Source organism: Candoia aspera, chromosome 1, assembly GCF_035149785.1.
Source record: "Candoia aspera isolate rCanAsp1 chromosome 1, rCanAsp1.hap2, whole genome shotgun sequence".
Lineage (NCBI taxonomy): Eukaryota > Metazoa > Chordata > Lepidosauria > Squamata > Boidae > Candoia > Candoia aspera.
The window spans coordinates 217,390,666-217,416,477 of record NC_086153.1 but is presented as its reverse complement, the minus strand read 5'-3'; the positions used below and the strand labels follow the sequence as shown (position 1 = coordinate 217,416,477).

At 37.4% G+C, this 25,812-nt stretch overlaps 1 protein-coding gene across 3 annotated transcripts in view; it reads left to right on the top strand.

Annotated features, from left to right (window-relative positions):
- The window catches only part of KALRN (kalirin RhoGEF kinase), a 165,464-nt gene that overhangs the window by 110,755 nt on the left and 28,897 nt on the right, over nucleotides 1-25,812 (top strand). Inside the window, exon 1 of one of the 3 annotated variants that reach the window (XM_063288780.1) lies at nucleotides 4,851-5,004. The exons of the other annotated variants lie outside the window; for them this stretch is intronic. Within the exon in view, the coding sequence (XP_063144850.1) occupies nucleotides 4,914-5,004 (91 nt within the window). The 5' untranslated portion in view covers nucleotides 4,851-4,913. Of the gene's footprint in view, nucleotides 1-4,850; nucleotides 5,005-25,812 lie in introns of those variants that run through there. 3 annotated transcript variants of the gene reach the window in all.

Below are 25,812 nucleotides of genomic sequence, written 5' to 3'. Positions count from 1 at the left end.
TGTGGGACTGAAGTTTAATATACTGTAGCGTGAACCTGCCTGCTTAGTTTTTTGCTTCTCCCTCCATAATTTGTTAAACTAGCTATTTGGAATGTTTACACTGGCCAAAAAATACATCTAGCTTTACTGAAAGTGTTGTTTACAGTCAAAGAAACCCACTGGCCTTTCCTGTACATTCCCAGGACATTTGTGCCACCTGTACACTTCCTCAAAATTCAACAATGGCCCATTATGCTTCCTTTTCTTGTGCAAGACAGGGCACATGATGCTGGCAAATTGCATTCAGTTATTGGAATAAATAATTTGCTTGAGGCAGGTGTGCTATTAGAAAGTTCCATCAGACCTTTTCCCCATGTTTCCATAACCTTATTTTAATAAAGTAGTGACATAGTGTTCTGTTTCAATGATCTGGTGTGTTCAAATTAAAGTAATTCTCAGCTGTTTTCAACACATTGGAACTATAAAAGACAGCTAGCTATTTTGTCATAGAAGAATGGCCAAAATGCACAGTCCGTTTAGAAAGGAAAATATGTGAACAGAGGGGTTTGGTATCAGGGGGAGGTAAATCAGATCAGATGAAAACTATGTTGTTTTTCTGTCTGGTACAGAATCATAATAAATACATCACAGGAAAGAATCAGAAATTTAAACATTCTCATTTGATAAATCTCCCTGCAAGAAAAGAGTCATCTACTTTTTGCCTCTTATTAAAAAAAAAACACTACCAGCAGAAGTACCTACCAAAATATTGATGAAGATACATTGGAGCACTAGGGCTAGGCTATCAGCTATGGGCTACCAAAATCCAGATGACTGGTAGATGACAGATCATAATCCAAGACTCTATTGTTCATAGGGCACATTAATCTTTTCTTGAGACTTATAGGCTTTAAACTATCATCACTGGCAATTGTAGCAAGCAACTCAACATTAATCCCTTCTGTTTCTAATTAATAAACCAGCAACCCAGCCAAAACCACTAAAATATGGTGCCTCGCCCAAATTCATTTTTCTTTTTTTGAACATGCCTTAGTGTTTCATATATGCTCCCATTTGATCAAAACTGTGGATGTCAGTAAGTGAACTATGTAACAAACAACCACTTGCTGGGTTCAGACATCCTATTAAGTTATAATTGTGTGGTAGGTTGGCTTAGTATGTTGTGAAAACCTAGCCATTGTGGGTTTGTAACTAATAGTTTATGGCTTAGGGTGATCTATGAATTCAGCCAATTATGATTGGGTAAGCAAACCATGGCTTAACTTGATGTTCTTCCTCTTAGATAGGCATAATTCCCTAGTATGCATGATTAAACAGTTGAAGGTTTTCTTCTCTAATTTTTTTTATACCAAAGCAAACTTTCACCTAATTTCTGTGACCTGTTAGAGATGCAGTGCTGAGTCAGTAAAAGCAATGGCCAATCCCAATGTAATGCTACCATTTATTAAGAACATTCCAAAGCAATTTATGGTCCAGAAGCATCACACCATAACAAACCAAGAAAAGCAAACAGCTTTCTGTGGTATTCTTCAAATAGATAAAATAGCTACCTCTGAGTATAAACAAGGAAGGGAGCGGCAAGGAATCACAGCAAAGGTTGACAGTTTTCCTTCTAAAATGTCAAGCACAAACATTACTAAGAAATGTGTCACACTCTTGGACTGAAGTTCACAATCCACTCAGTGCAGACTAGATTCACAGAAGGTAATGAATAGTGGAAGAGCTGCTCCTTACATACAGTGGTGCTTAAAAGTTGGTGAACCTTTTTGAATTTTCAATATTTCTGCATAAATATGACCTAAAACCTTATCTGTTTTCCACACAAGTCCTAAAACTAGGTAAAGAGAACCCAATTAAACAAATGAATCAAAAACATTATGCTTGTTTATTGATTTACTGAGGAAAATGATCCAAAACTACATATTTGTGTGGGGTAAAAGCATGTGAAACTTTGCCTTCAGTAACTGGTGTGCCCCTTTGGGCAGCAATAACTGCAACTACAGGTAGTCCTTAGTTAACCACCACTTGTTCAGTGACTATTTGAAGTTGCAACAGTGTTAAATGAGTGGTACTTACGACCGGTCAAAGTTCCGAAAACCACAGTGCCCCCACAATCACGTGGTCTGGACGCTTGGCAATTGCTCACACGACAGTTGCAACATCCTGCAGTAACATGATCACCATTTGTGACCTTTCCTGCCAGCTTCCCACAAGCAAAGTCAACAGGGAAGCTGGCAGGGAAGGTTGTAAGTCGCTCCTACCACTTTTTCTCCTGAGGAGCCCCGCTACGGAGTACAAGATCCCAGGGATCTCATGCTACATAGCTCATATTGCAGCAACCCCTCCCCTGCATGCACTCACACAGCATCTCCCTACCCCACCTCACTTAATGGGACAATTCAAGATCCATAGTTCCAGCAATGATGGTAAGCTGTCCTAGTCTATAAACAGCAAGCAGGCCCAAACCAACTTGTTTCACAGATGGGATAAGGTTCTTACACTGGAATGCAGTGTTTGCTTTTCATTCAAGCTAAAAAGTTCTATTTTGATCTCATCCATCCACAGAACTTTCTCCAATAGCCTTCTAGCTTATCCATGTGGTCTTTCACAAAACAGAGCAGCAATGTTCTTTTTGGAGAGTAGTGGCCTTCTCCTTGCAATCCTACCATGCACACCACTGGTATTCAGTGTTCTCCTGATGGTGGCCTCATGAACGCTGACATTCATCAATGCAAAAGAAGTCTTTAGTTCCTTAGAAATTACCTTGGGATTCTTTGAGACCTCCCAAAGTATTATACACCTTGCTCTTTGTGTGATCTTGGTTAGTTGACAACTCCTGGGGAGGATAACAATGGTGTTAAATTGCCTCCTTTTGTGCACGCTCTTCCTGACAGTGGACTGGTAGCGTTCAGACTCTTTGGAAATAGTTTTTTAACCTTTTCTAGCCTGGTGAGCATCCACAACTGTTTTTCAGAGGTCCTCAGAAATTTCCTTTGTTCAAACCATGACACACTTCCACATTCCTGTATTGTGAAGATCAAACTTTGATAGTAAATACCCAGAATTCTGTTCTTTAAATAAGGCAGGACCTCCTGTACTCAGACCTGATTATCATCCGTGACTGAAACACCTGACTCTAATTTCCCTCAAATGAACTGATAATCCTAGAGGTTCACATACTTTTGCCACATACAAGTATGTCACTTTAGATCATTTTCCTCAATAAATCAATGGACAAGTGTAAAAAAGTGACTCATTTGTTTAACTGGGTTCTCTTTATCTAGTTTTAGGACTTGTGCGGAGAATAGATCACATTTTAGGTCGTATTTATGCAGAAATATTGAAAATTCAAAAAGGGTTCACAAACATTTAAGCACCGCTGTATTCTCTTGTATTGAACCTTGAAGTTTTCACATCTTCAGTCTTATTAAAGAACAATTATTACTCTGTATCCTGGAAGCAAGCAGGCCAGGGAGATAAATATGCTACAACGGGTTACCAGAAGCCCATAATTAAATGAAACTGCTCATAAGCTTGAAAAATGTATCCCAATTAGGAATTTTATTACATTACATTATTTAAGATTTTTATTTTATTACATTACTTACATTCTATTCCTGGCAGGCCAGAAGAATTTCCCTGTCCCTACATCCCACATCCCATTTTAGTTGAACTACTGCTTTGGTTTGAAGCAAGCCTATTTCTTTTTCCTGATTAAAGCACTGCTTTGAACAACTACATTGCGGCATTTGAAGTTAGACAGCACAGCTTCTCTCTGCTGGCAAAAACTGCTGTGTTGGTACAGCCACTTGTAAATCAAATGAAAATCTATACTGATTCCAGAGCACACACTGGATTTTAAATCTCTTTTCTCTGTTACAATGTTCACAAAAAGTGCTTTCTAAACTCACCACATTTTTAAATACTCTCCATAATATAGATATGGAAATAGTGGGGGAGGGGATCCTTTGGAAAAGGATTATAATGGGGTTCATTACCAACTACTCCAGGTTGAGTTTCCTTTTTTTCCCCACTGTCTCTGCTTCTTTAACAGTTGCACATCAGGCGAAACTTCTTCATGGCATCTGAACGCTAGGGAAGATTTCTCATGTGGCATTTGTGTTTCTGGAGTGCTGCTGGCACAGAACCTGCCCCTGTAACGTTCCCTTTACAAGGAGTTTGCATTGCAGTGCTTAGCTCCATGCACTGAGCGGTTTCACATAAAGCCGGGATAGGCTCCCAGCTATTTGGCAGCATTACACAGAGCCGTCTAAGAAATTAAAGAACTCACGCTAGAACCGAAGTACAGTACTTAGCAAGAAGGAGCGAGTTAATTACGCGCGGTTTCTTCGTCGTCAGCGGCACCAAGAGGCTGTATCGAGAATTCAAATTGAAACAATAATGAGTTCCTCGATCATGAACTCTCCAGAAAAGGGACGTGGTGGTGGGTTCTTTATTACCTCTTCCAGTAAATCTCAAAAAAGTTCCTCTCTAGAGGCTTTATTGCAAGGTTTTGTAAAAACCAGCTAACGTGGATGCAGTTCGAAGGGGCACGCTGCCTACTTTATTAATTGCAACGCTTTGTGGCAATGGCAGGCTGTCCTTTGTCTTCTAGATCACATAACTCCTTGCAGTGTTTGGACTACAGAAAAGAAGCTTCGCGGTTGGTAATAGGCGTGCATTTCTCCCTGTCGCCGCATCGCATAATTTTCAGAGCCCGTGTTATTGCGAGCACAGGCAGATAGATAACCACCAGCTGGGGTTGTGGCCGTGACTCCGCCTCTCTTGTCCAAAAGCTCCTCCCTTTCGCGGGATAGATTTTTTTCTCACTCTCCGGGATGATACCGTGGAATTAGTCGCGTGGATGAACTGTGGGCACTTGATTGATTTGACATGACGGTCTCCCAGGCGGAATGAAGGAGGGGAGACAAGCTGCGTATGCCAGCACGTCCTGCCGGGGCTGGTTCCTTGCAAAGTGTTGCTGCTGTTTCCCAAGGTGCAAAGGTTAGTAGTTCCTAAACTGCGGGGTTCTGCGCTTTGGTGTAAACTGCGAGGAAGTACTTTAAATCAAAAGCTGGATTTGGAGAGAGGTTCCGCAGTTCCAGTAAGCAAGCATTTTGCTCGCCTCCGTGAAATGTTCAGGTTTTTTATTCCCCACAGAGATTACTATAGGGCGAAGATACTGGATGGATGCTATGTTTATGACTCCTGACTGTTTCTGAACTTCTGTTGTATGTTGAGTTGTTCTCTGTTTGCTTATCACCTCAAATGGCTTTTGCCAGGAAAGAGGCAGCTTCTCAGATTTCTAGACAGTATGTAGCTGCTTATTGAGCCAGGATAAACATACGTTTTAGACAAGGTATACTGTTACTAAAGCCATATTTTATTTTAATGCATCTGTTATTCTTTATATGTTTTATAAAGTCTGTTCCTAGATCAGCATGCTAAGCCATGATCTACTTAACCACAGATAGTTGAATCAACTACAGTTGGCTGTGTTCTCACAGTATGCTAAATTTTTATCCAATAAACATAAATGCTGAGTTGCTCTCTAGTGGACACAACTTTGGAATAAGTAACTCTGATATAAAGTGCGATGGGGGAGAGTAAATACTTTTGTCACAAGAAACCATAAGGCCTTGTTTGATTCAAAGTATTTTGGCAAAAGCTCTATATAAATAAACAAAGCTTGAATATCTCTAGAAGCTGCGAAGACATGGCAATTGGTATATAGTAAGCTTTTCTCTTTCTCAGTTTTTCTGAAAAATACTGCAACTTACTCAGTTCATATCTAAAACTCTATATTAGTCAGATAATAATGTATTAAATGGTGTCAGGTAGTTCTGTATAATGCTTGGCATGTTTCGTTCTGCCAAGGGCATATACAATCGCTCCAATTACAATAGATATTTTCTCTTTACTCTTGTCACTTACGTTTATGCAGCATTTAATACAATTGGTCTCTTAAAAGCCTTATGAGGAAGGCATTACTATTACTGTTGTTGTTAATATATTATTTTATCTCACTTTTTAATATATATATATTTTGACCAGCTAAGGTGGCCAACATACCTAATACTCCTGCCTCCTACTTTCCCTGCAACAACAACCCAATAGAAATAATTTGAGCTGAGAGTCACCCAGCCAGCTTTCATGCCTAAGGGAGGCCTAGAACTCAGTCTTCTAGGCCAGTACCTTAGCCCATACGTCAATCTGGATCTCTATATGTATATGTGTATATCAGTACAAAATACAAGCATGATAAAAAAGCAAAAGTAACAGCATAATATCAGCTTATGCCAAATAAACTCTAGGCCTAGTTAGCTTACTGTTGGGCCAAATCTCAAAGTATCATTTGGCAGACTCTATAAGCCCAGCACAAATTCTGAAAAAGTTGAGTAGCAACTGAATCTTTATCTGCCAAAAGAAATAAAATAGTACAGTTTTAGCTGCTATATTAGTCAACGGTACAGAAATAGAGGTAGCACAAATATCTTAGTAAAACAAACCATACGAAAAGATGCGTTAAAGTCTCAATTTTTCCTGCACCACAAGGACAAGTCTCCCCTAAAATAAGTGAAACTGAGGAAGGGAGTGTCAGCTGCTTTATTCCAGGAAGGGAACTGGTCAGAGAGGAGCAGATGCCTGCACTTGCATTGCCTAATGGTTTCTGCGGGTTAAGAAGAGCTGCGGAATGATCCAGAAACTAGCCTCTGGAGCCTTCCATGTAGTACTCCTTGCCTGATCAGGACTAGGCAACTTCTTTGGGGGAACCTAATGTCCTAGTTGATTCATTTGGGCCTTTCTTCTTAGACTTCTAATTTGAAAAATAGCAACAACATGAACTTCCATATGCCATCATATACACACATTACCTTTTGTAATCCCAAAATGTTGACTATCAGGTAAATTACAGGTTGTTTTCATACTTTGTATTGTCATAAAAAATTGTGTCTAGTGCTTCTGTGATGTGAGTGTGAGATGTACAAAATATGCTTATTTTGTCATGTGGGGTATAATGCATTTTACTGAACCTGTAATAGTATCAAACTATCTACAATACTGTGTAGTAACAGCCTTTCTAAAAAGATGTCAGATGGGTTCACACTAAGCCCAAGCGTGGTTTGAGCTTAGTACGATTCCAGCTACTGTGATTTTTGAACTCTAAGCAAGCCAAGCCAATTATTCCTTGGTAAACTGTGGCTGAAAAATCTGTAGATTAGTGTGCTGTTTGATTCCAGTTTCAGACTTATCTGAGTGTGTTTAAAATGCCTCCCATCGCTATAAACTTGTCTGTGAGCAAGACAGTGAGAAATAGTTTTTTAGGATTCAGTTATGTTGAATGATTTTATAGAAAGGAAGTTTAAAAATAAGATACTCTAAACTGAGTTGCTAATCTGTATTTGCTGTATAACATATATACATATAATTATTAAGGGCTTTAGAAAATAGGTAGCCTTTTTCTTGGAATAAAAACTGAGAAAATAAGCTAAATTTTAAAAAGGTATGTTGACCGATATGCTCCTAGAAATAATACTGTTTTCTTGGACTGCTTAAAAAGTGGTGACTTTACAGAAACTTCTGTTCTTTGGTCATATGATTTTTCTGTTTACTTTTTCCCATTCCTGACACACAAACTGGCATTCTTTACAAGAAACACTAAGCCACAAGATGCCTTCCTTTGCCACCCTGGTGATTATGCAAATTCAGATTCCAGTATAAGAAGTGTAGAAAACTGAGTATTAATGGGAATAAGATGCAATTCAAATGGCTTGGTTTCAGTGTGTTACATGGTTCATTCAGTCATTGCAAAGATCACATTTTATGTAGGTTTTATTTGGGGGAAAACATAGCAGCTTTTACATATCTCCAGTTCAACACAGTGAAACTGTAGGGACATCCTTAGCACATGAACGTTGGCATGATGATTGATTGATGTGTGTTACTATGCTGAAAGGTGGGAAAGACACAATGTGAAATGTAACTTAAAGAATAATTTCCAGAAGTTAGTGTGTAGGGGTGTGTGTGTAATTTCTATGTATCCTTATGTACTCAGAATCAGAAATGTCCCCAAAATAATTCACTACTGGGATCTTAGAATATATTTGGTCTGTCTTACTTTTTTCAGATGAGTCCATTCAGATGTTGGGCAAAATTACCCAGGCAATTCCAGATCTATATAAGAGTCACGGTGTTTGAGTTGTGTGGCCTTAAAAATGAAATCTCTTTACGTTTCAGAGGCTATGTTACAAAACTAGGAATACTTTTCTTTAGTTTTACTTGAGTGAGAGATAGAAGACACTTCCTGTCTGGGCTAATATTGAGTTTGGAAGGGAAACTCAGGCATTATAACAAAAGAATAAGTCAACTGCCCAGATTCCAGGTGTTTAACTGGAAGATAGGCCTAGTGTAACAGTTTTGGTTTCCAATCTGTCAGGAATGCTCAAACATTTCCCGTAATATGTGTGTGTATATGTAATGAACATTACTGATGTTTTTAAATGTGGGATATAATTATTTTTTGAGATTTCTTTTAAGTCTGTAGTTTTGTAGCTCCCCCAACTCCCCTGTAATCTTGTTCCTTAAAATGTAGACTGTGATAAGTGGTGCTGTGCTATGACTGACTGCTTCCCATTCTGTGGAAGGTCACTTTCAAAGAACAGTTTAAATCAAGCCAGAGAAAGTATGAAAACAGACTTCTTAAAGAGAAGCATGATGGAAGTTTAGCTTACTTATGCTCTGTGGATTACTGATGGTACAGATTTCTTTATTTTTTCTAAAGCAAAGTCTGAGCTTACAAAGTGGGAGAGGGTTTTTTAATGTAAAAGTTTCAAATGTTAGCAGGAACCTTGTCAATCTACAGATAAGTCTGCATTCGATTTGATGTGACATCTTGGCATGCTGCTTTTCTATACATACACACACACACCTTTCATATGGAACACTATTTAAATGCCATCTGCTACTGTTCCTGTGCTAAATTAAACCTTCTAAAATACATTTTGCCCATCCATTTATTCCCAAGTGAGGCTGAAAATGCAGGTGTATAATCAGTCTGGATCTTGTGACATCTTGTGGCTACTTGTAGATGGACTTGCTCCTAATCCTATCCCTCCAAGGACATTATGGAGCAATTCTGTTTTTTCATCCCTCAGGAAAAAGATGGAAAGTTTACAAATAGAAGACAGTAATGTCTGAATCCACCATACAATACCATGAATGAGGCAGGATTATAGGGTGTGTAGCTATTAAGGAAAAAAAACAACTTGTTTTTTTTCTTTCTCAGGCTGTTGAGAAAAGCTCTTTAGTTGGTTAACCCAGCAGTTCTGGGAACAGCAGGAGGAAAGCTTAATACTTTGCTCCATACACAATGTCTCCAGTCTAAATTGGCTCCTGATAAAATTGTTATTAACTCAGTAAGGATTAAGTGAAATGTGTGGTTGTGTGCATTTTGGACAGGGCTTTATTCGTGTACCTATGATTAGATCTATACACATATTTAGATTCAAAGGGCAGAATGTAATTTGGAGTGCATATGTATGGCCTCTGTTGGATACATCTTAAAAGGAGTTTCCTTGTCTCACCAGGCTACTTCCCACAGCTGGTATGCAATCCTGGGAAAGGATTATTCAGTTTGAGTGTTCCCAATAGGTGTTAGGTGTGTATCAGTGCACCCTCCAAATTACCTTTTTCACTTCAAATTTTGGATTGCTGCATAGCCGTATTACAGATGGCAATTGGTTTAACCTTAGAAGAGGCTGTGCAGATGATAAGAAAGTGTTAGGGGTGTGCAAAACATTTTGACCTTGGAGTGCTGTGAGATCATAATTACTGTTTCAAAATGTTCTGGGCATTAAAAAGGTGCCATTTGAATTTTAGTTTCAGATTCTGTTCAGATCTAAACAGAACATGCCATTCTGTCCTGAGCACGAAACAATTTTTTGCTGTTTCAGAGCATTGCTCTGAATGTTTCCGACATTGCAGTTGAACTGTTTTGTGTCCTGTGATTGCTTTTTTTTCCATCTTAGCTAATACAGCATCAAGGACTTGTCATGTTATACTGCTATTAGTTTAGATAGGATGGGAAAATTTGAGTTTGTCAATGGATGGATGGGTTATACATGTATTGCTTTGTGCTTTATTTTGTAGTAGATAGTGCAAAGGTATGTGTGCATGCATGCTCAATTGTGCTTCACAGAAAAATCATTGTTAATGTTGTTGAAGCTGTGTATAGTGTTAATTTGGTTAGTTTGCTAAGCTTTGCTGTACGTGTACATATTCATGTCTTGTTAATTTTGAGCTTCATGCATTTAAAAAGGCATATAGATAAAGAGGGAGAGTTGAGCTTTGGTATGTGAACACTCATGCGTGATCATAATGTGAATTATATTCATGGAATCAACAAACACTAGAAGACTTTTGGTGGGCGGAGGGCAGACAGCAGCCATCCCATATGTGCAAATGAAAACATCAGCAAAGAGCAGCACAGTTGCTTGCACTGATCAGGTTGTTAAAAAAAACCCAGCCTGCTAAATCTGGAACTGAAAAATTGCCTGAGTGAATTATTAGGAAAAAAAATCAGAATATATATTTTAAAAACCTCATAAAGGAATGTTAAACAAAACAGAGTATACACCGACTGTATGTGTGCCTTCAAGTCAATGCTGACTCTTGGTGACTGCCTGGACAAGTCCCTCCAGTTTTCTTGGCAAGATTTCAGAAGTAATTTGCCCTTGCCTTAATTCAGATGCTTCCTAAGGCTGCTGCTGGTAAAGGGGTTGGAAATAATTTCAGAAGTTATACTCTGCATGGCCTCCCTTCCTTCTTGTTCTGTTAAATGAGTAACAGTATTATGGAGGGAAAAAATCCAAGTTAACTTTTTTGCAATACTCACAGTATGTTCTCAGAATTCCCAGTGTACCCTCTGGCTCCAAAAGATGATTGCTAGCTTGTTGTCCAGTTAGGGCTTTCCTGGTGGTAGGTGTATTCCTTTTATGTTCACAGCATATTATCCTGCATGCCTATCTAGTTACTTTACCTTTTCTCAACTAGGAGCAGCTTATGCACACATAAGAAACTGATAGGAAACCCTCATTAAAAAAAAATGTTTGTGATAATTGGCATTTAACTATTAATACAAAATCAGTATTGTTAGTGTTCAGGATCGATCCATAGTTGGAAATAGATGATTTAGTTATTACTAAAAGAGTAATATGATTTGAGAGCCAGTTTGGGGTAATGGTTAAGGCATCAGGCTAGAAACCGGGAGACAGAGTTCTAGTCCCACCTTAGGCACAGAGCCGCTGGGGTGACCTTGGGCCAGTCACACACACTCAGCCTTAGGAAGTAGGCAATGGCAAGCCACTTCTGAAAAACCTTGCCAAGAAAACTGCAGGGAGGAGTCCAGGCAGTCTTCAAGAATTGGACACAATTGAACAGATTAAAAAAAAGATAAATTATTTATCTGTTAATAACATAAATATAATAGTTTCATTGAAGAAAAGAGTTCTTTTACTCTAAAAATTGTTCACAGTGAACAACAGACACTGTATTTACCCAAAAGGAAGATGACTATGAACTTAAGACAAAGAAGAGTAGAAAAAAACTGTACACATATATGCAAAAAAATTTCCCCTCAGTAATGAAATGTAAGACAGTAGCAAATTATTTTATTTTCCCTTTCTGTAAAATAAGGCAGCAGAGTATAGGGCAGTGCTTACTTGAGGTTTTTTACTCCTTGTTCCCTGCATTTCAGGGTAAAGTCTGCCTTGAGTCAAGCTGATGCCTACCTGAACGTATCCATGCTGTTTTCTTACCAACAAAATCAAAGTGATTTACCATTTACCTTCTCCTGGAAGTGCTTCATTGTCTAGTCTACAATTCAAGGATTTCCTGGTGATCTGTCCAAGTACAAATGAGTTCTGATCTTATTTAGGTTGGCTAGGTGTTATCACCTGCTATGACAGAATATATCTACTGAATGTAACAATGATGAAAACATGGAAAGTATTGTTAAAAACACTCTTCATGAGTAGGAGGAGAACTTCTCTCTGTGTTATTGTGATAGTTGAGAGACAGATTTTCTCAGGGCAGAGATGTCAGTTATATCAATAGCCATTGCTCATCTTCAGGATTGAAGTCCACAATTCACAGCACATTTTCTGGGGAGCCCTGTTTCAATTACTGGATGTGAAGCTACACCTGTTCTTGGCCCATCATCAACAGTGAATGGAGAAGCTTGAGAAGATAAATGTCACTATAGAGCACTATCTCTGTTGCTGTATTTATTGCTAGCAAGACAGTTGGTCAGACCTTTTATTCTGAGTGGAGTTTGTGTGTAATAACTTAGTCCAGGCCTTCATCTAACTGTCACTTTCTGAGGCCACACCAAGTCTTATAGGCCTTGCCTACTCTGGAAGCCTCCCAATTCCTCCAGGAAATTCAGCCAACTCAGCATCTCTTTAAGGAACTGCTAGACCACATCAAGGCCTCCTACAACTGCTCTACTGACTGTCATCATCAGAAACACCCACTATCACTGTTGGAAGGTTACATCTGGGTTTTTACAGATTTCTTCCCTCTTCACTAACATCTGAGATGCTAGATGTCAAGTTTATTGGACTGTTCCCCATGACAGCACAAACCAATCCAGTGGCTTTTCAGCTGCAGCTTCTGACTACATTAACGATGCACAAAGGGTAGTGGTGAATTTGAGCTTTAGAGCTTAGTCAAGCCGCATTGAGTTGAGTGTTTGTGAACTCTTGCCAATGTATTTGTCAGCCTTAATGTTGGGGTAAGAACTTGAAATGCTGAAAAAAAATGTATGGGACAAGGTACCATCTTATGCTGCTTCAGCAGTTTGCATAGGACACAAATGAAGAAGCAATTACTATAAGGACACTGCCTGTGGACAACACAAAGACAGTATATTGTTAGTAGAGTAAATCTAATCTGAAATGATGAGTTAAAAACTTGCATAGAGTAATTTGTTTGCTGACTGTCCTGAACTGTACTGGGAAAAAATAAATTCTAAGGGCATTGAACCATTGTTTCGATGTAAGGATTCTGAAACTAGTTCCAGATTCTAATATAAAATCAAACATTCCCAATCAATAAAGCTAAGGATTCTTCAAATCCCAAGATGCTTTGGCAGAACTGTGTGTGTGCAATAAAAGTCTGCTTGCTATTTTGAGGCTTCATTGAACTGGATATTGTGTTTAAATAGTTGTCCCACCTCAGATGATTTTGACAGTGATACGAAACCTTTTCCACTTTGGGGGCTGTATTTCATCTAAGGAGCGTGGGAGGCCATTTGCCCAAAAAGGATAATTTAATTTTTCCCTGAACAACTAAAATTGATTCAAACTTAATTAAAGCTGTTAATTAGATATGCTTAAAATGTTTACTCTCCTACAAGTTTAATATTTTTTTTTCCTTTTGTCTTGCCTCTGAAGTTTTATTTTTAACAATTTCTGGAGGAGTACTAGTAGTAGTTTTAGCTTTGGTGGATCACAGGCTATGTATGCATGTAATATGAAATGATTACAGGTTATAAAGTTTTTCTACAACTCTCTGGAAAACCTACTAATGGATAGTTTATAAGTCAAAGACAAGGTTTTCTTTGAGTTTTGTTTTTGTTTGTTTTTCTATGGAAAAATCATGAGCTTGTCAGTAGTAATAGTATCCTCCAGCAGCTTACCATCTCATTGAGTATTAGGCCTTAATAATCTTGTATCTTAAGTTTTGCAGTGGAATTTCAAAGGGTGTCTTAGGACAAGAAAAATCTAATTTTAATTAGTTTGATGAAAAATCTCATCAGTGCAGAATATAGGTGAAACAGGTAATTCTTTCTCAAATGTATTAACTACATGTTCACCTTAGTTACGTTAGCCAAGATGAAGGTGTTTGTTAACTAGACTTTCTCATATAAAATATGCCCAACTTACTTCCCTAATATTACTTTATTTTCTATTTTCCAGATGAGTTCTAATGCAGAGATGTAAATACATATTCAGATGGACTGCTCTGAAACTTTGCATGACTAGGGAAATTGTGCTAAAGATTAAAAGCTTTGAACAAGTTTGTCTTGTTTCCATGTGCTTCCTGAATGATAACTATGAGGAAACAACTGAAATTACTAAGATGTACTGTCTAATGAAATCCTTTCTTACCAACCAATATTGGTAATAATTACTGGTCAGACTACAGACCTTATATGTGTTTTGTGTAAGGTACAATGTAAATTTTTAAAAAATGGCAGGGGAAGAACAAAATTGACAAGCCATGAAAGATGTGATGGAGGATTCTTAGAAGCTTTAGCCTATTTTATGCTAAAAGTTTGTTGTGAAAGAATAGACTTAATCTGGTACCCTGTGGTCTGGCTCACACAGAACATTAAGCTGTGGTAGGTGAGTTAGTACTTGGTAAACAAAAAATGAATAAACCCACATTATGGTTCGTGTGTGAACCAGATCTATATAACATGTTCTTCCTCAAACATCCGCCCCACGTTAATGCTGTGGCAGGACTCGGGGGTCAAGAAAATATTTTCTGGCAAGCTTCCCATAACTATAACCAGTTTTGTGGACTCCCAATTTCACAGGTATATGGCTCTGTGTGTAGCGAGCATCTATAAAAAAGCAAACCATTAAAACGTAAGGATTAGCCCTAACTCTCACAATACTTTCAGAGTTGTAATATCATTAATTTGGAGTTGTTTAAGGGGGAGCTGCATGCTAACTTAGTTTGTGATTCATTTTAGGAGGGCTTTTGTTTCAATAAAATGTCATACTTCGACAAAGCAATTTTTATTATTTTTTTAATCCAGCTGTTGCCATAACTGTTAGTCATTTTTTGTGACTCATCTTGGCAATGTACCTTCAGATCAGATAATGGGAGAAAATTGATACATGCAATTGTAAATACGTTATTTAACTGTGTTGCATAGTGCTAATACAGGCAGGTCTTGATTAGTGTGGATAATGAATCCCACAAAATCATATTATTCAAATTCACACTATTCAAAGTAATATTTCTATGGAAAATATGGTAATTGGTTCCAGCTCAGCAGAAATCGGCAATGAAAATGTTTTAAACAAAAATGTTATATGTATATTAATGAAATATTACAGTAAAGGATAAAAAGAATATACTTATAATTTAAATTTATGATTAACAAAGTTACAGGGTAGTTATGGAAAGGAAAACAAAAACAAAAAATTCTGTAGATTCAGGCATTCCAACAACTCACCCTATTTTAGTGCTGCTACAACCACATTCACATTGTTCAATTACATCAAATTTTTGCTCTAATGTAATAATGAGCCTCTTTTTTAAACTTGTACTGTATTGTTTTCCTCTGATGGAATCTTCCTTTTCTCCATTTTGTGCACACAAAAGATTAGCAGCATCTACAACCTCAACTGCAAGCGTGCATGCACTAGATTCAATTGCACATGTGCTAGTCTCACATTAACTGAATTTTGGGTTGTATTAAACATGACCTGGTATCAATTTATAATGTGCACTAAATCAAGTATCACATTATTTTAACTCGCACTAATCACAACCTACCTGTACTAATTGTTCTTGATACTTATATTAGCACAACACTTTCTAGCAGTCCCAGCTACTTAGGCCAGTTTATATGTTTGCTTCACCTAATGCTTGCTCAACTGGTCGTGACTAAAATTCATTGAGATTAGTAGACCAAGTTCTAAATAAGTTCATTAAATATCCTGCATCAAATATGCATGGTGATGTGGCTGAGCTTACACATTGCACTAAGACAAAATGTGGTTTATTTGATGTAGACTTGAAATGGTGTATGAATCCAGCACTTGTGGTTTGTAAAACTGGTTTATGGCTTAACACAATATACGAAGTCAGTCTGATTAAGGAGGGATTGGATAATGGTTAGAACAAGCAGCAAGAGTAGGTAGGTTTTAAAAGGTAAAGTGAGAGAGTCTGATTTTTGAGCTTGCTGCTGTTAAGCTTCTATAAGCATCTTTTTTCCTCATTTTGAGTTTTGGAAAATGTAACAGTACGAGGAAAAGGAAAATAGAGAAGAGGAAGAATAATTGCTTTTACAAAAACAGTGCAAGCTGGGGCAGTATTAAGGTCATTGAATGAATTCAGATAAGATTGGCCAAGTGATTGTTCAGAAGCTCAACCCTAAATATTTCCATTGCTGAAATACATGGCATCACTTATAAAGACGAAAGACACAATTCTGACATTCTGAATCAGAGGGTGATTAATGCAGTCTTTCATACATGAGGATGTGCTCGTAATCTTTGCCTTCTTCCTGGTGTCTTGTATAAATCATGGAAATGTAGTATAAAAGTCAACAATTGTCAGATGTACATTAGTGCAAACTACCAATTTTCAGTGTAGCAGTTCCTATATGCATTGTGAAGAGTCAGTCACAGATTTCCAGGAATGAAGGTTAAGGAGTAGAGACACCCCTTCTAGTTGTAAGTATGTGCAATTTACTTTGAGAGTTCTTAGAGACTGAGGGACTGTGAGACTTGTGATTAAGTAATAAATATATCACATGTAAGAAGAATCAAAGGAATTGGAGGGATTTGTTTCTACATCAGATTAACTTAACTCAATGAGTCACAAGTTAATGTTCTGCTCCATTTGTACCTCAGAAGAAAAGCTTGTTAGGCAAAGTAGCTTTTCATAGTCCTTTTGTAACTCTGTACAGTATACGAAGACTTTGTATACTCTTCTACTTTGCTCTTTGGCTTAGGAGCCTATACTAAGAACTGGGAGTAGAGTAATCCTAACTATGTATCCAACAGGAAGTCTTGCACCATTGAAGCAAGATCAACAATAGCCTTTCAACTACTCAGCTAATCAGTTCACTGATTAGAACATTGCCTTTTTATTTTATATATGAACTTTAGTTTTAAGCAACTCAGAATAATAAGTAATAATGGCAAGTGCCCCTGAAATGAATACAATTGTACGAACTTATAAATTATGCAGTTTTGAAATGAGCTCCTAAAGATTCAAAATCACGATCATAATTTGCTTACTAAAGTGATAGTAAATCAACTGCTGTATCAGATATGTCTTTATTTGATGCAGCAATAACAATGCAGTAAAATTTCAGTTTAATGGACTGTTAGGGAGAAAGCATGTTCATTAAATCCAAAAGTTCATTAAATCTATGTAATTTACATATTTTACATATTTTTGTCATTTAATAACTGAATTTTTACACAGGATGGAAACTGATGCAAATTTTTATTATTTATTTATTTATTAGCAGTAATTTTATACTGCCCATAACATTCCAGAAGGTGTAAAAACATAAAAATAACCCATGCTATAAAACATCTTCAGACTTTCACTCAGGCAAAGTAAAATAGTCCCCCTCCCAAATTGATTGAAGCATTTTGGTTAAGGAACACTTTAATAACATTGCTTTCACAGTCTTGCAAATGTCAGTAATGACAGGGCTAGGCACACTTTTGGAGGTAAGGTCTTCCAAGTGTCAGGGCTACCACAAAGGCCTATCTTCTGGTTCATGGCCCTTGCATGTCCAGGGGAATGGAACCTTGTGCAGAACCCCTCTAGATGAACTGATAGGATGGCAGAATCCTTTTGGAGAAGGTAGTTGCCATTAACAAAAGATGTAAAAACATCATTGCAGTAATAACATAAACAACATAAATTATATCAGTTGTCCAGGTTGCTTTACCTGTTGTTTGAAGGTAAAGCCCAAGCTAAAATTTTGTCTTTGTATCCAAAATCTGTTGAATGCAGGTCTGTAAAATCACGATTTTACTGTACTCATCCATAAGAAAAACCTTTGAACCATTTTTTCGTTTTTTTATTATATGACAATACAAGTCAGCTGGGTAGCCATGTTACTTTTCATCCTGGACGTTTTAAGTATTCTTGAAGGAAAGTGGCATATGCATGTGAACTTCTCTCTGGACATTGTTTTTGTAAATGTAATTTAATGCAGCAATAATTAGGGTTTGTTCCACAACAGCTGGGTTCATATATCAGATTTCACAGAGCCAAAACCAAACAAGTCACATTTGGGTTTAAAGCAGCATATGAAACAATCACTGCAATTAAGTGGAGCAATGGAATTTTCAATATAAAAATTGCATTTTCATAACCAGAGAAGATATCCAGCATTTAAGGATGAGATAGCTTTGGGACATCTGCCAATGTGGTTAAGTTTAAAGATCTTGCCTAAGTCAGCTGTTGCTGATGTGTACAGTTACTAAGATAAAATCGCAAGTTAATGAACAATCTTGATATAGAATTTAATCTTTGTTTACTAGCTAAGTTTGAAATTAAAATACAGGTAGTCCTCACTTAACCAATTTTCCGGTCCCTATTGTGGTTATTAAGTGGTATGGTCATTAAGTGAGTCACGTGACTGGACCCAATTTCACAACCATTTTTACAACAGTCATTAAGTGAATCCAGTTTCCCCAGTTGACTTTTTTGCCAAAAAGGCCACAAATTGCGATCACGTGACCGCATGACACTGCAAATGGTCATAAACGCAAGCCGGCTGCCAAGTGCCCAAAATGTGATCATGTGACTGCGGGGACAATGTGATGATTGTAAGTGAGAGTACAGGTTGTAAAGCACTTTTTCCAAGGCCGTCATAACTTCAAACTCATTAAACGAACGATCATTAAGCAAGGACTACCTGTAAGTAGCTTGCCAATAGGAAAATACAGCATTCTTTTGTATACTTGATTCAAAACTTGTAAATATTTTTAGCAGACTCTTGCCTATCCTGCTGTATTTAAACCTTAAGATGAAAAAAATGTACACAGCATTATTGTTTTGTTTTACGACAAGGTTTTCTGCAGGAAAGAATACACTCCCACCCAATTTTCAGTTGATTCAGAGAAGCAGTTGTTAATGATGTAGCTTTTATCCATACGTTCTCTAAGCAGCTAGGGGCCTAACACATGCTCCATTGTTTTGCAGAGCATCATCTTCATTTATTGGTTCCCAAATTTGGTTATGAACAGCCTTTCCATTACAACTGTCAATTAAACAAAAAATCTTTTTGGAAGAGTGGCTACCTAATCTAGGGCCAGCAGCAGCCTACAAACAGCAAGTGAAAAAGAAGAAGTTGAATACATGTAATATTTTTTCTGAATGGGCTCCATCTTTTAGATTGATGATAAATGATTACAAATCAAGCATGAGAGCAGTTTACAAACTGGAAGTTTTGCAAGAACAAGTATATTTCATGAAAGCTGATGTGGAAATGGTAGTTTGAACTCATAAGTGCCTTCTACTTGTTGTGGTTAAAACCTAAAGACTGTATAATAAAATCCTGTAGAATTAGCAATACAGCCTAGCCTAGTTTAGCAAAGAGTAGTCTATACATTTTTCTAAGCCATGGTTTGCTTAATGACAGTTGGCTATATATTTGAAGCCACAAACTGTGGTTTATAAACAACTGACTTGATTCAGACATCTCCCCATGCAAACACAAACAATTTATGCTGCTGGCAACTGCTAAATTTAGACAGTACGCTAAACAATGTAGTTTGTTTATGGTTTGTCATAGCATATCATGTGAATCAGCCATTATGGTTTGTAAAATAACCATGGTTAATAGCACAGTATGCTGAGAGAACCCAGTCAGAGTGACATATTGCATGGCTTCTCACCCTTTAGTTTCACTATGACTTTTCATAGTAGGATGGGAAGGGCTGGGTTTTTTTTAGCAGCTGGTTGACCTTACTGACTTCATTGCATCATGTCATACAGCTGAGTAGTGCTGTTAGGTAAGGAAAGGATGAATGAAGTAGGGAGGATTCATGTGACTCATAATTCCAAGGCACTAGGCCAGGATAAAATTCCTGATTTTTGTGTCATGCCTCCTTAAAGGACTTGGTAAACCACTCAGTCTCTCTCCATGGGGGGAGGTGGGTGGTAGTACAAATTTGAGGAGGAAGAAGAAGAAGAAGATGAAATTCTTGTGCAGATTCCTTTCTGTGTGTCTTTTCCTAGCTACAGATAAGTTTGACAAGAGCAGGTAGTCATTCACAGATGTCACTTACCCAGTTCTCTAAGTTTTTTCCTTCATTCCATAGTTTTCTTCAGCTGTGTATTCTTTCAGAGAGATTATAAGGATAGGCTTCAGAAAAAGTGATTAATTTCTCTGCTTGGTTACCTTAATCATTGAGGCTTAAGGTGAAGCAGTAGAGATGATGGGATTTAAGTCTATAATAGCAGCAGCTTCCTAAGGAGGAAAGTTAATACGTTCATCAAGGAACATTTTGTCATACTCCTGAACTACTCTACATCTGGGACTTTCCTGTATAATCTGGGAAGGAGGGATACACTTCCAGTATCAATTAATGTGCCATATATGGTTCCCAAATCCATATTTTGTGGCCCTCACAGTTGTAAAAACTTCAGTGTCAATTTTTAGTGGAAAACTGAGAATCAGAGGTGCAATTCCCTGCCAGGTTTTGGCAGCAAATAACTTTTTAAAAGATGTTGAGTCTTTGCTTAACCTTTGCAAAGCAACAGTGCCATCTTTGCCCACTTGGATAATATCACTTGATGACTCTCATTGTCCAAAAACTATAACTAAAGAAAAGAGTGCAGGCTGTAGTTGTCAAAAACAGTGCTTGACCTGTTCTCACCAGACACTGCTTGCTTCAAAAGTTTGCAGTCCTCAAAGCTTCTCTAGTTCTTACTGGTTTTGTGATGTGTTTTAAATTTCCAGGAGTAATTCCTTGAATCCCAAGGGATGGTTGCACTTTGTATCTTAGTCTGATTTCTTCAGATAGACCTAAGGCACAGGAAAACAAAAAACACTGTAGTCCATAAAAGCACAGATGACATTTGGGGTTTCTGTTTTTTTCTGTAGTACAACATGCAAGATATAAAACATAGATGCAGAAATATGCCACCAATCCGAACTTGTGTAATATTCAACTCTGCTTATTTTGATTTCACTGAATTAAGAAAACCAAGAGTGCTGTATATTTGGAGTATATAAGAAGATTGTCTTGATTGTTTCTATAACCCTAACCCTTTTCACAGCTCTTCCTCTTCACTGAAGGTGCTGGGATAGTCTCATACAGATGACACCTTTGCTGTTCTACTCAGCTGGAGTCTTGTCTTTGGACTGACAACAGGTTCAGCCTCAGATAACTAATACTTGTGACAGTCTCAGATAACAAATATTTGTGTTAAAGGACTTATTCGCTAAAAGTTACTGATTCTATAAAAGAAAATGGCAGTGTTTGCATATTATGATGTGGCATGTTTGGTTTTGATTTAGTATGTTAAATTAATCTAAATTTTGATTTGTGACACCATTGTAAGCAAACCACTGCGGTTTGTTCAACAAACTACAGGTAGTCCTCGACTTAGGACATTCGTTTAATGATGGTCTGAAGTTACGACAGCCTCAGAATGGGTGCTTTATGGTCTGAGCATTGCAAAATGTCACACCACCCCTGTGATCACATTACATTTCGGGTGCTTGGCAACCGTCTCGCATTTATGACCGGTTGCAGCATCCTGCGGTCATGTGATCGCATTTTGTGACTTTTTTGCCATGTTCTGGCCAAAAAACACCCATTGGGGAAGCTGGATTCGCTTAATGACTGCAGTGATTCACATAATGATTGCCATAAAAATGGTTGTAAAATTGGGTCAGGTCACATGATTCGACTTACAACTGCAACAACTTATGGTGGAAATTCCAGTCCCAATTGTGGTTGTAAGTCAAGGACTACCTGTACTGTCAAAACAAAAAGTCGCTTAGTGCCATGTTATAAATTTAATTGCAGAATTGAATCAGTCATCATTAGAGCAGATCCATCAAATTTCATGAGATTACTCAATGTAGAATTGCATCTAGATCAAGCACATTGTTTTTCCATTTTAATATTAGTCTATCTCCTAGACTTTTAATTTGCTAAAATGTGCAAGGCAGACTCCTTTCTGGAATGAGAGGTAGGGAGTATTTGCATGATTTGATGTATGTTGTTTTGACCATGTTTCTTTGGATCTGTTTGCTTCCTAAATCAAGACAGCTGTTGCAGATGAGCACTGTGTTTTAAGGAGGGCTGTCTAGTCAGTCAAAAAAATCTTTCATGTTAATCCTATAATCACATTCTCTGGGTTTACTAGGCCAGGAAATTCTTTTACAGTAAAGCTTAGATTGTTAAATGTCTTATGACTTAGACAACCTGGATGGAGGAAACTAAACATAAGAATCAAGCAAGCTTTCAATTTCTTTCTGGGTCAAAGTAATTGCAGGTTTGCCAAACTGTCAAGTTCTAAAAAGCAGCTGCTTTTATATTTAGTCTATTTCTATTTGGGCTACCTGTATGCGCTTTTTCAAAGTTTATAGTTTCTGGTTCCTCCTTGAAATAGACAGTTTATGGCTTAGATTTGTGAATTGCATCATTGTAAAAATGAAGGTGCTTTAGACCTGACTATTCTGGTCTATCATTTTATTCAGTGAATAGAGTACTTCAGAGGTAGATTACTTAATCAGGCAGAATAATCCATAGATATTGATGAAGTCTTTAGCTCTTCATAGATTTTGAAGCTAAAAGTAAAGACACTTTTACATGAGAATTCTGTGTAAAGCAGAAACATTGAAAGCAGATCCAGAGCTCTGTATTTCAGTGTTAGTGGCGTCAGCCAAACAGATTTATTTCCAGTGTTATCTGAATTAAAGTTAAATTGTTGAAAGGCTCATTGGGCCTTTAAAAAAAAAATCCATTGGAAAGAACTTTCTCTCACCCCTTTTCCTGGTTCCTGAGTTCAGGCCCTGTAAAGGGACTGTTACCTGATTGATTGATCGATCAATCGATTGATCAATTTAATTGCATTTGATAGCTGCCCATCTCACATAGTGTCTCCGGGCGGCATGACTTGTCAGTAGCTGAGACAAAACTGAGTAGGTAAAATTGACAGGAGTTTAGCCAATTCTTCTTTTCTCTTCCTTGTATCTTCTTTTGTTTTGTTTTTGTTTTCCTCTTTTGTATGGAGTGTGGAGGGAGGAGGTTTTTTTTATTATTATTTCTGCAGCCATAAACATTGAATTCTCTTCCTTACTCATGATATTTCTGAATCAGCAGAAGAAAAATGTGGATTGCCTTCAAACTGTTTCAAAGGGTTTGGGGAGTGAAAACAGTAGCGGCGGGGGGAGTGGTTCTCTATATTTCCTTGACTTTGCTATCCACACATTGTGCTGAGGCAAAATGTGGTTTGCTTCTTTATGGGTTAGCATTATTCCAGCCAATATTTTATTCAATAAACTATGGGTAACCATGATACCTGAAACAGGTCTAATTATAAATGAATTTATCTTCAAAAAGTCATCGATCAAATCAGTGAGTGTTGTTACAGAATTGGAACCCCAGTTCAGGCCAAGACTTAACTCAGAGCTGATCACACCCTTTTCTGCTGCTGTACTTCTTTGCCTTTGTCCCCTCATCTATAATTTTGCTTCTGTTTATTGGTGGCAGATGTACCATCTGTGTCTTTTAGCCGTGCTGTGTTCTTTCACAGCACTTTGGGCTTTTTACATTCCTTTTCATATCTTTCCAGAACTGTGTTAGAGCTATTTGTTAAGGCATGGAGCTCTTGCATAGCTATAGAATGACACACACACACACTCCCCAAGACAGCTGGAATCTCCACTTGGGTATAACTAAACCTCAGTAAGTGAATTAGAGAATTAAGGATGGGAGCTCTTTTACTTTTTATTCCTATCAGATTTTCTATATTTTGGGAGGCATATGCTGAACTGAGAGTTGCTCCTGCATGGGGAAGTTGGCTTTTTTTTTTATTTTTTGAATGTTGAGAGTTTATTTGATCCTGCCTCTTGTATGTTTAAAAACAGCAGAACTACTGCATTGTAGTTTTCTGGGTGGGAAGCTTAGTATTTATTTTTATTGGTAAGAATTGCATTTGGGGTCAGTTCATTTTAATTTTGGCCTGGAAAAGTATTCCCATCCTGCTTTGAGTGGCAGAGCCTTTTTGAAACTTTTTAAGTCTCTTTGGAATTAGGAACTATATTACAGCCCTGTTGTTAAGAGCATTTCAATGTTAAGGCTCAGTCTAATTGACTGTTTTCAAAAAGAGAGCTAATCTTAGACTCTAGGTGTTCCACGTATACCTTTTAGCAATGAGTGAGATTAAAATTGTCAATCAGACGTCTGATCAAACTTTAATAGAAGTATACATTCCTATCTGAAGTTTAAGTTTGGAATCATTCTGCTTTTAAATTGTGAACTGCCATTATTGTTGAATGTAACATATTCAATAATACCTTCACAGGATCTTGGAGGTTATGGATTTTATGATGTTCATCTGTTTGCCAGTTCTTGACATTCTCATCTTAATGAGATCAAGGGTGCTCCGGTTCAGCCCCTCTGACCTTGTGGATTCCTTCCTTCCGCACAGCAGCCAGAGGAGCCAAGAAAGATGGTAGCCTGGGAGGAAGTGGCCCGGTGTCCTCATTTAAAATCAGTGCCTCACATGAAACTCACTGGAAATGAAATATTTGCTTAGGTTTTTTTTAAAAAACAAAACAAAACTAAATCTCCACTATTAATAGAAATAACCAGAGCTTTGAATGCACAGAAGATGCCTAACCTTGCTTGATCTTGTCATTTTAGATGCTTCCAGTATGAACCAGGAGCTTGTTGAAATGTTCACAGTGGAGATGTGCTCATCCCATCTAAATTATTTAATCAAAGTTCTTGTTAAGTATTCTATGATGTAACCATTCTAGATTAAAGTGTTTTAATGTACAGTTTATATAAAAAAAGCTCTAACAGTATTTAACTGTCTCTCAGCAATGTCATTTGAGTACTTTTACTGCTTTGTGTATGTACGTGGTTGCCTTGGTTTTCAAGTGAACATTGAAAATATAATGTTTGGAAAACCAGAATATCAGTAATAACCAACGATTACCAAAACATTCTTAACTTTTTGTATGCTGAAGAAATAGAAAAAGATTCTCAAAACTCATCTGGAATTTTCAGTAATGTCTCATGTGAACTTTCTGCAGAATATGAACCTTCAGCGTACCTCTTGTCCATGTTGTGAACATCCCGTAAAAGGCATTTTGACACTATGATATTCTCATGTACTAGCTGCTCCACTACATTTTTTATTCTTATGGATGTTCTTCTGTCATATATTTTTGAATATATATGTAGATTCACTGGAACAAAGCTATAGGATTCCTTAAATAGGTATTCTTGTATTTAAGATAGGTAGTTGAGAGGTGACTGATTTCCAGCCATTTCCACTATATTTTCTAAAAGCTTACTAACTTGCTTAATTGCAAAAATTCATCATCTTGGCCTTAGTGTGACTTGCACAAAGCAAGAAATACTAATATTTAACCTTCACATTGAAGCTCTGTACATCCTAATGTAGAAACTAGATTTCTCCATTTTGAAGACTGCTGAATTCCAAAACGTAACAAATATAGTTCTTCTCACTCAGTGAAATGTGCTTCTGATTTGCCTGTTTGAGAGTGCTCAAATGGAAATTCAGTGTGCTTAAAGAGCACTGTGATATAATGCTGCAGCTATTTAAGCTGTATCCAGTATTTTTATGGCATGTGAATTTCATTTAAGTTCATACTTATTTTTGGCTGCAAAAAACAGGACCAGGTTGAGTCTTCGGGCTTTTTAACATTTCTGAAAGAAGTTGGGTCATTTCATATGACCACCTCTTGTATCTTCATTTGGATGAAATGAAAACAGAAAAAAACAGTGCAAATTAGCTAATATTGGTCATTGTATATTGTGTGCAGCT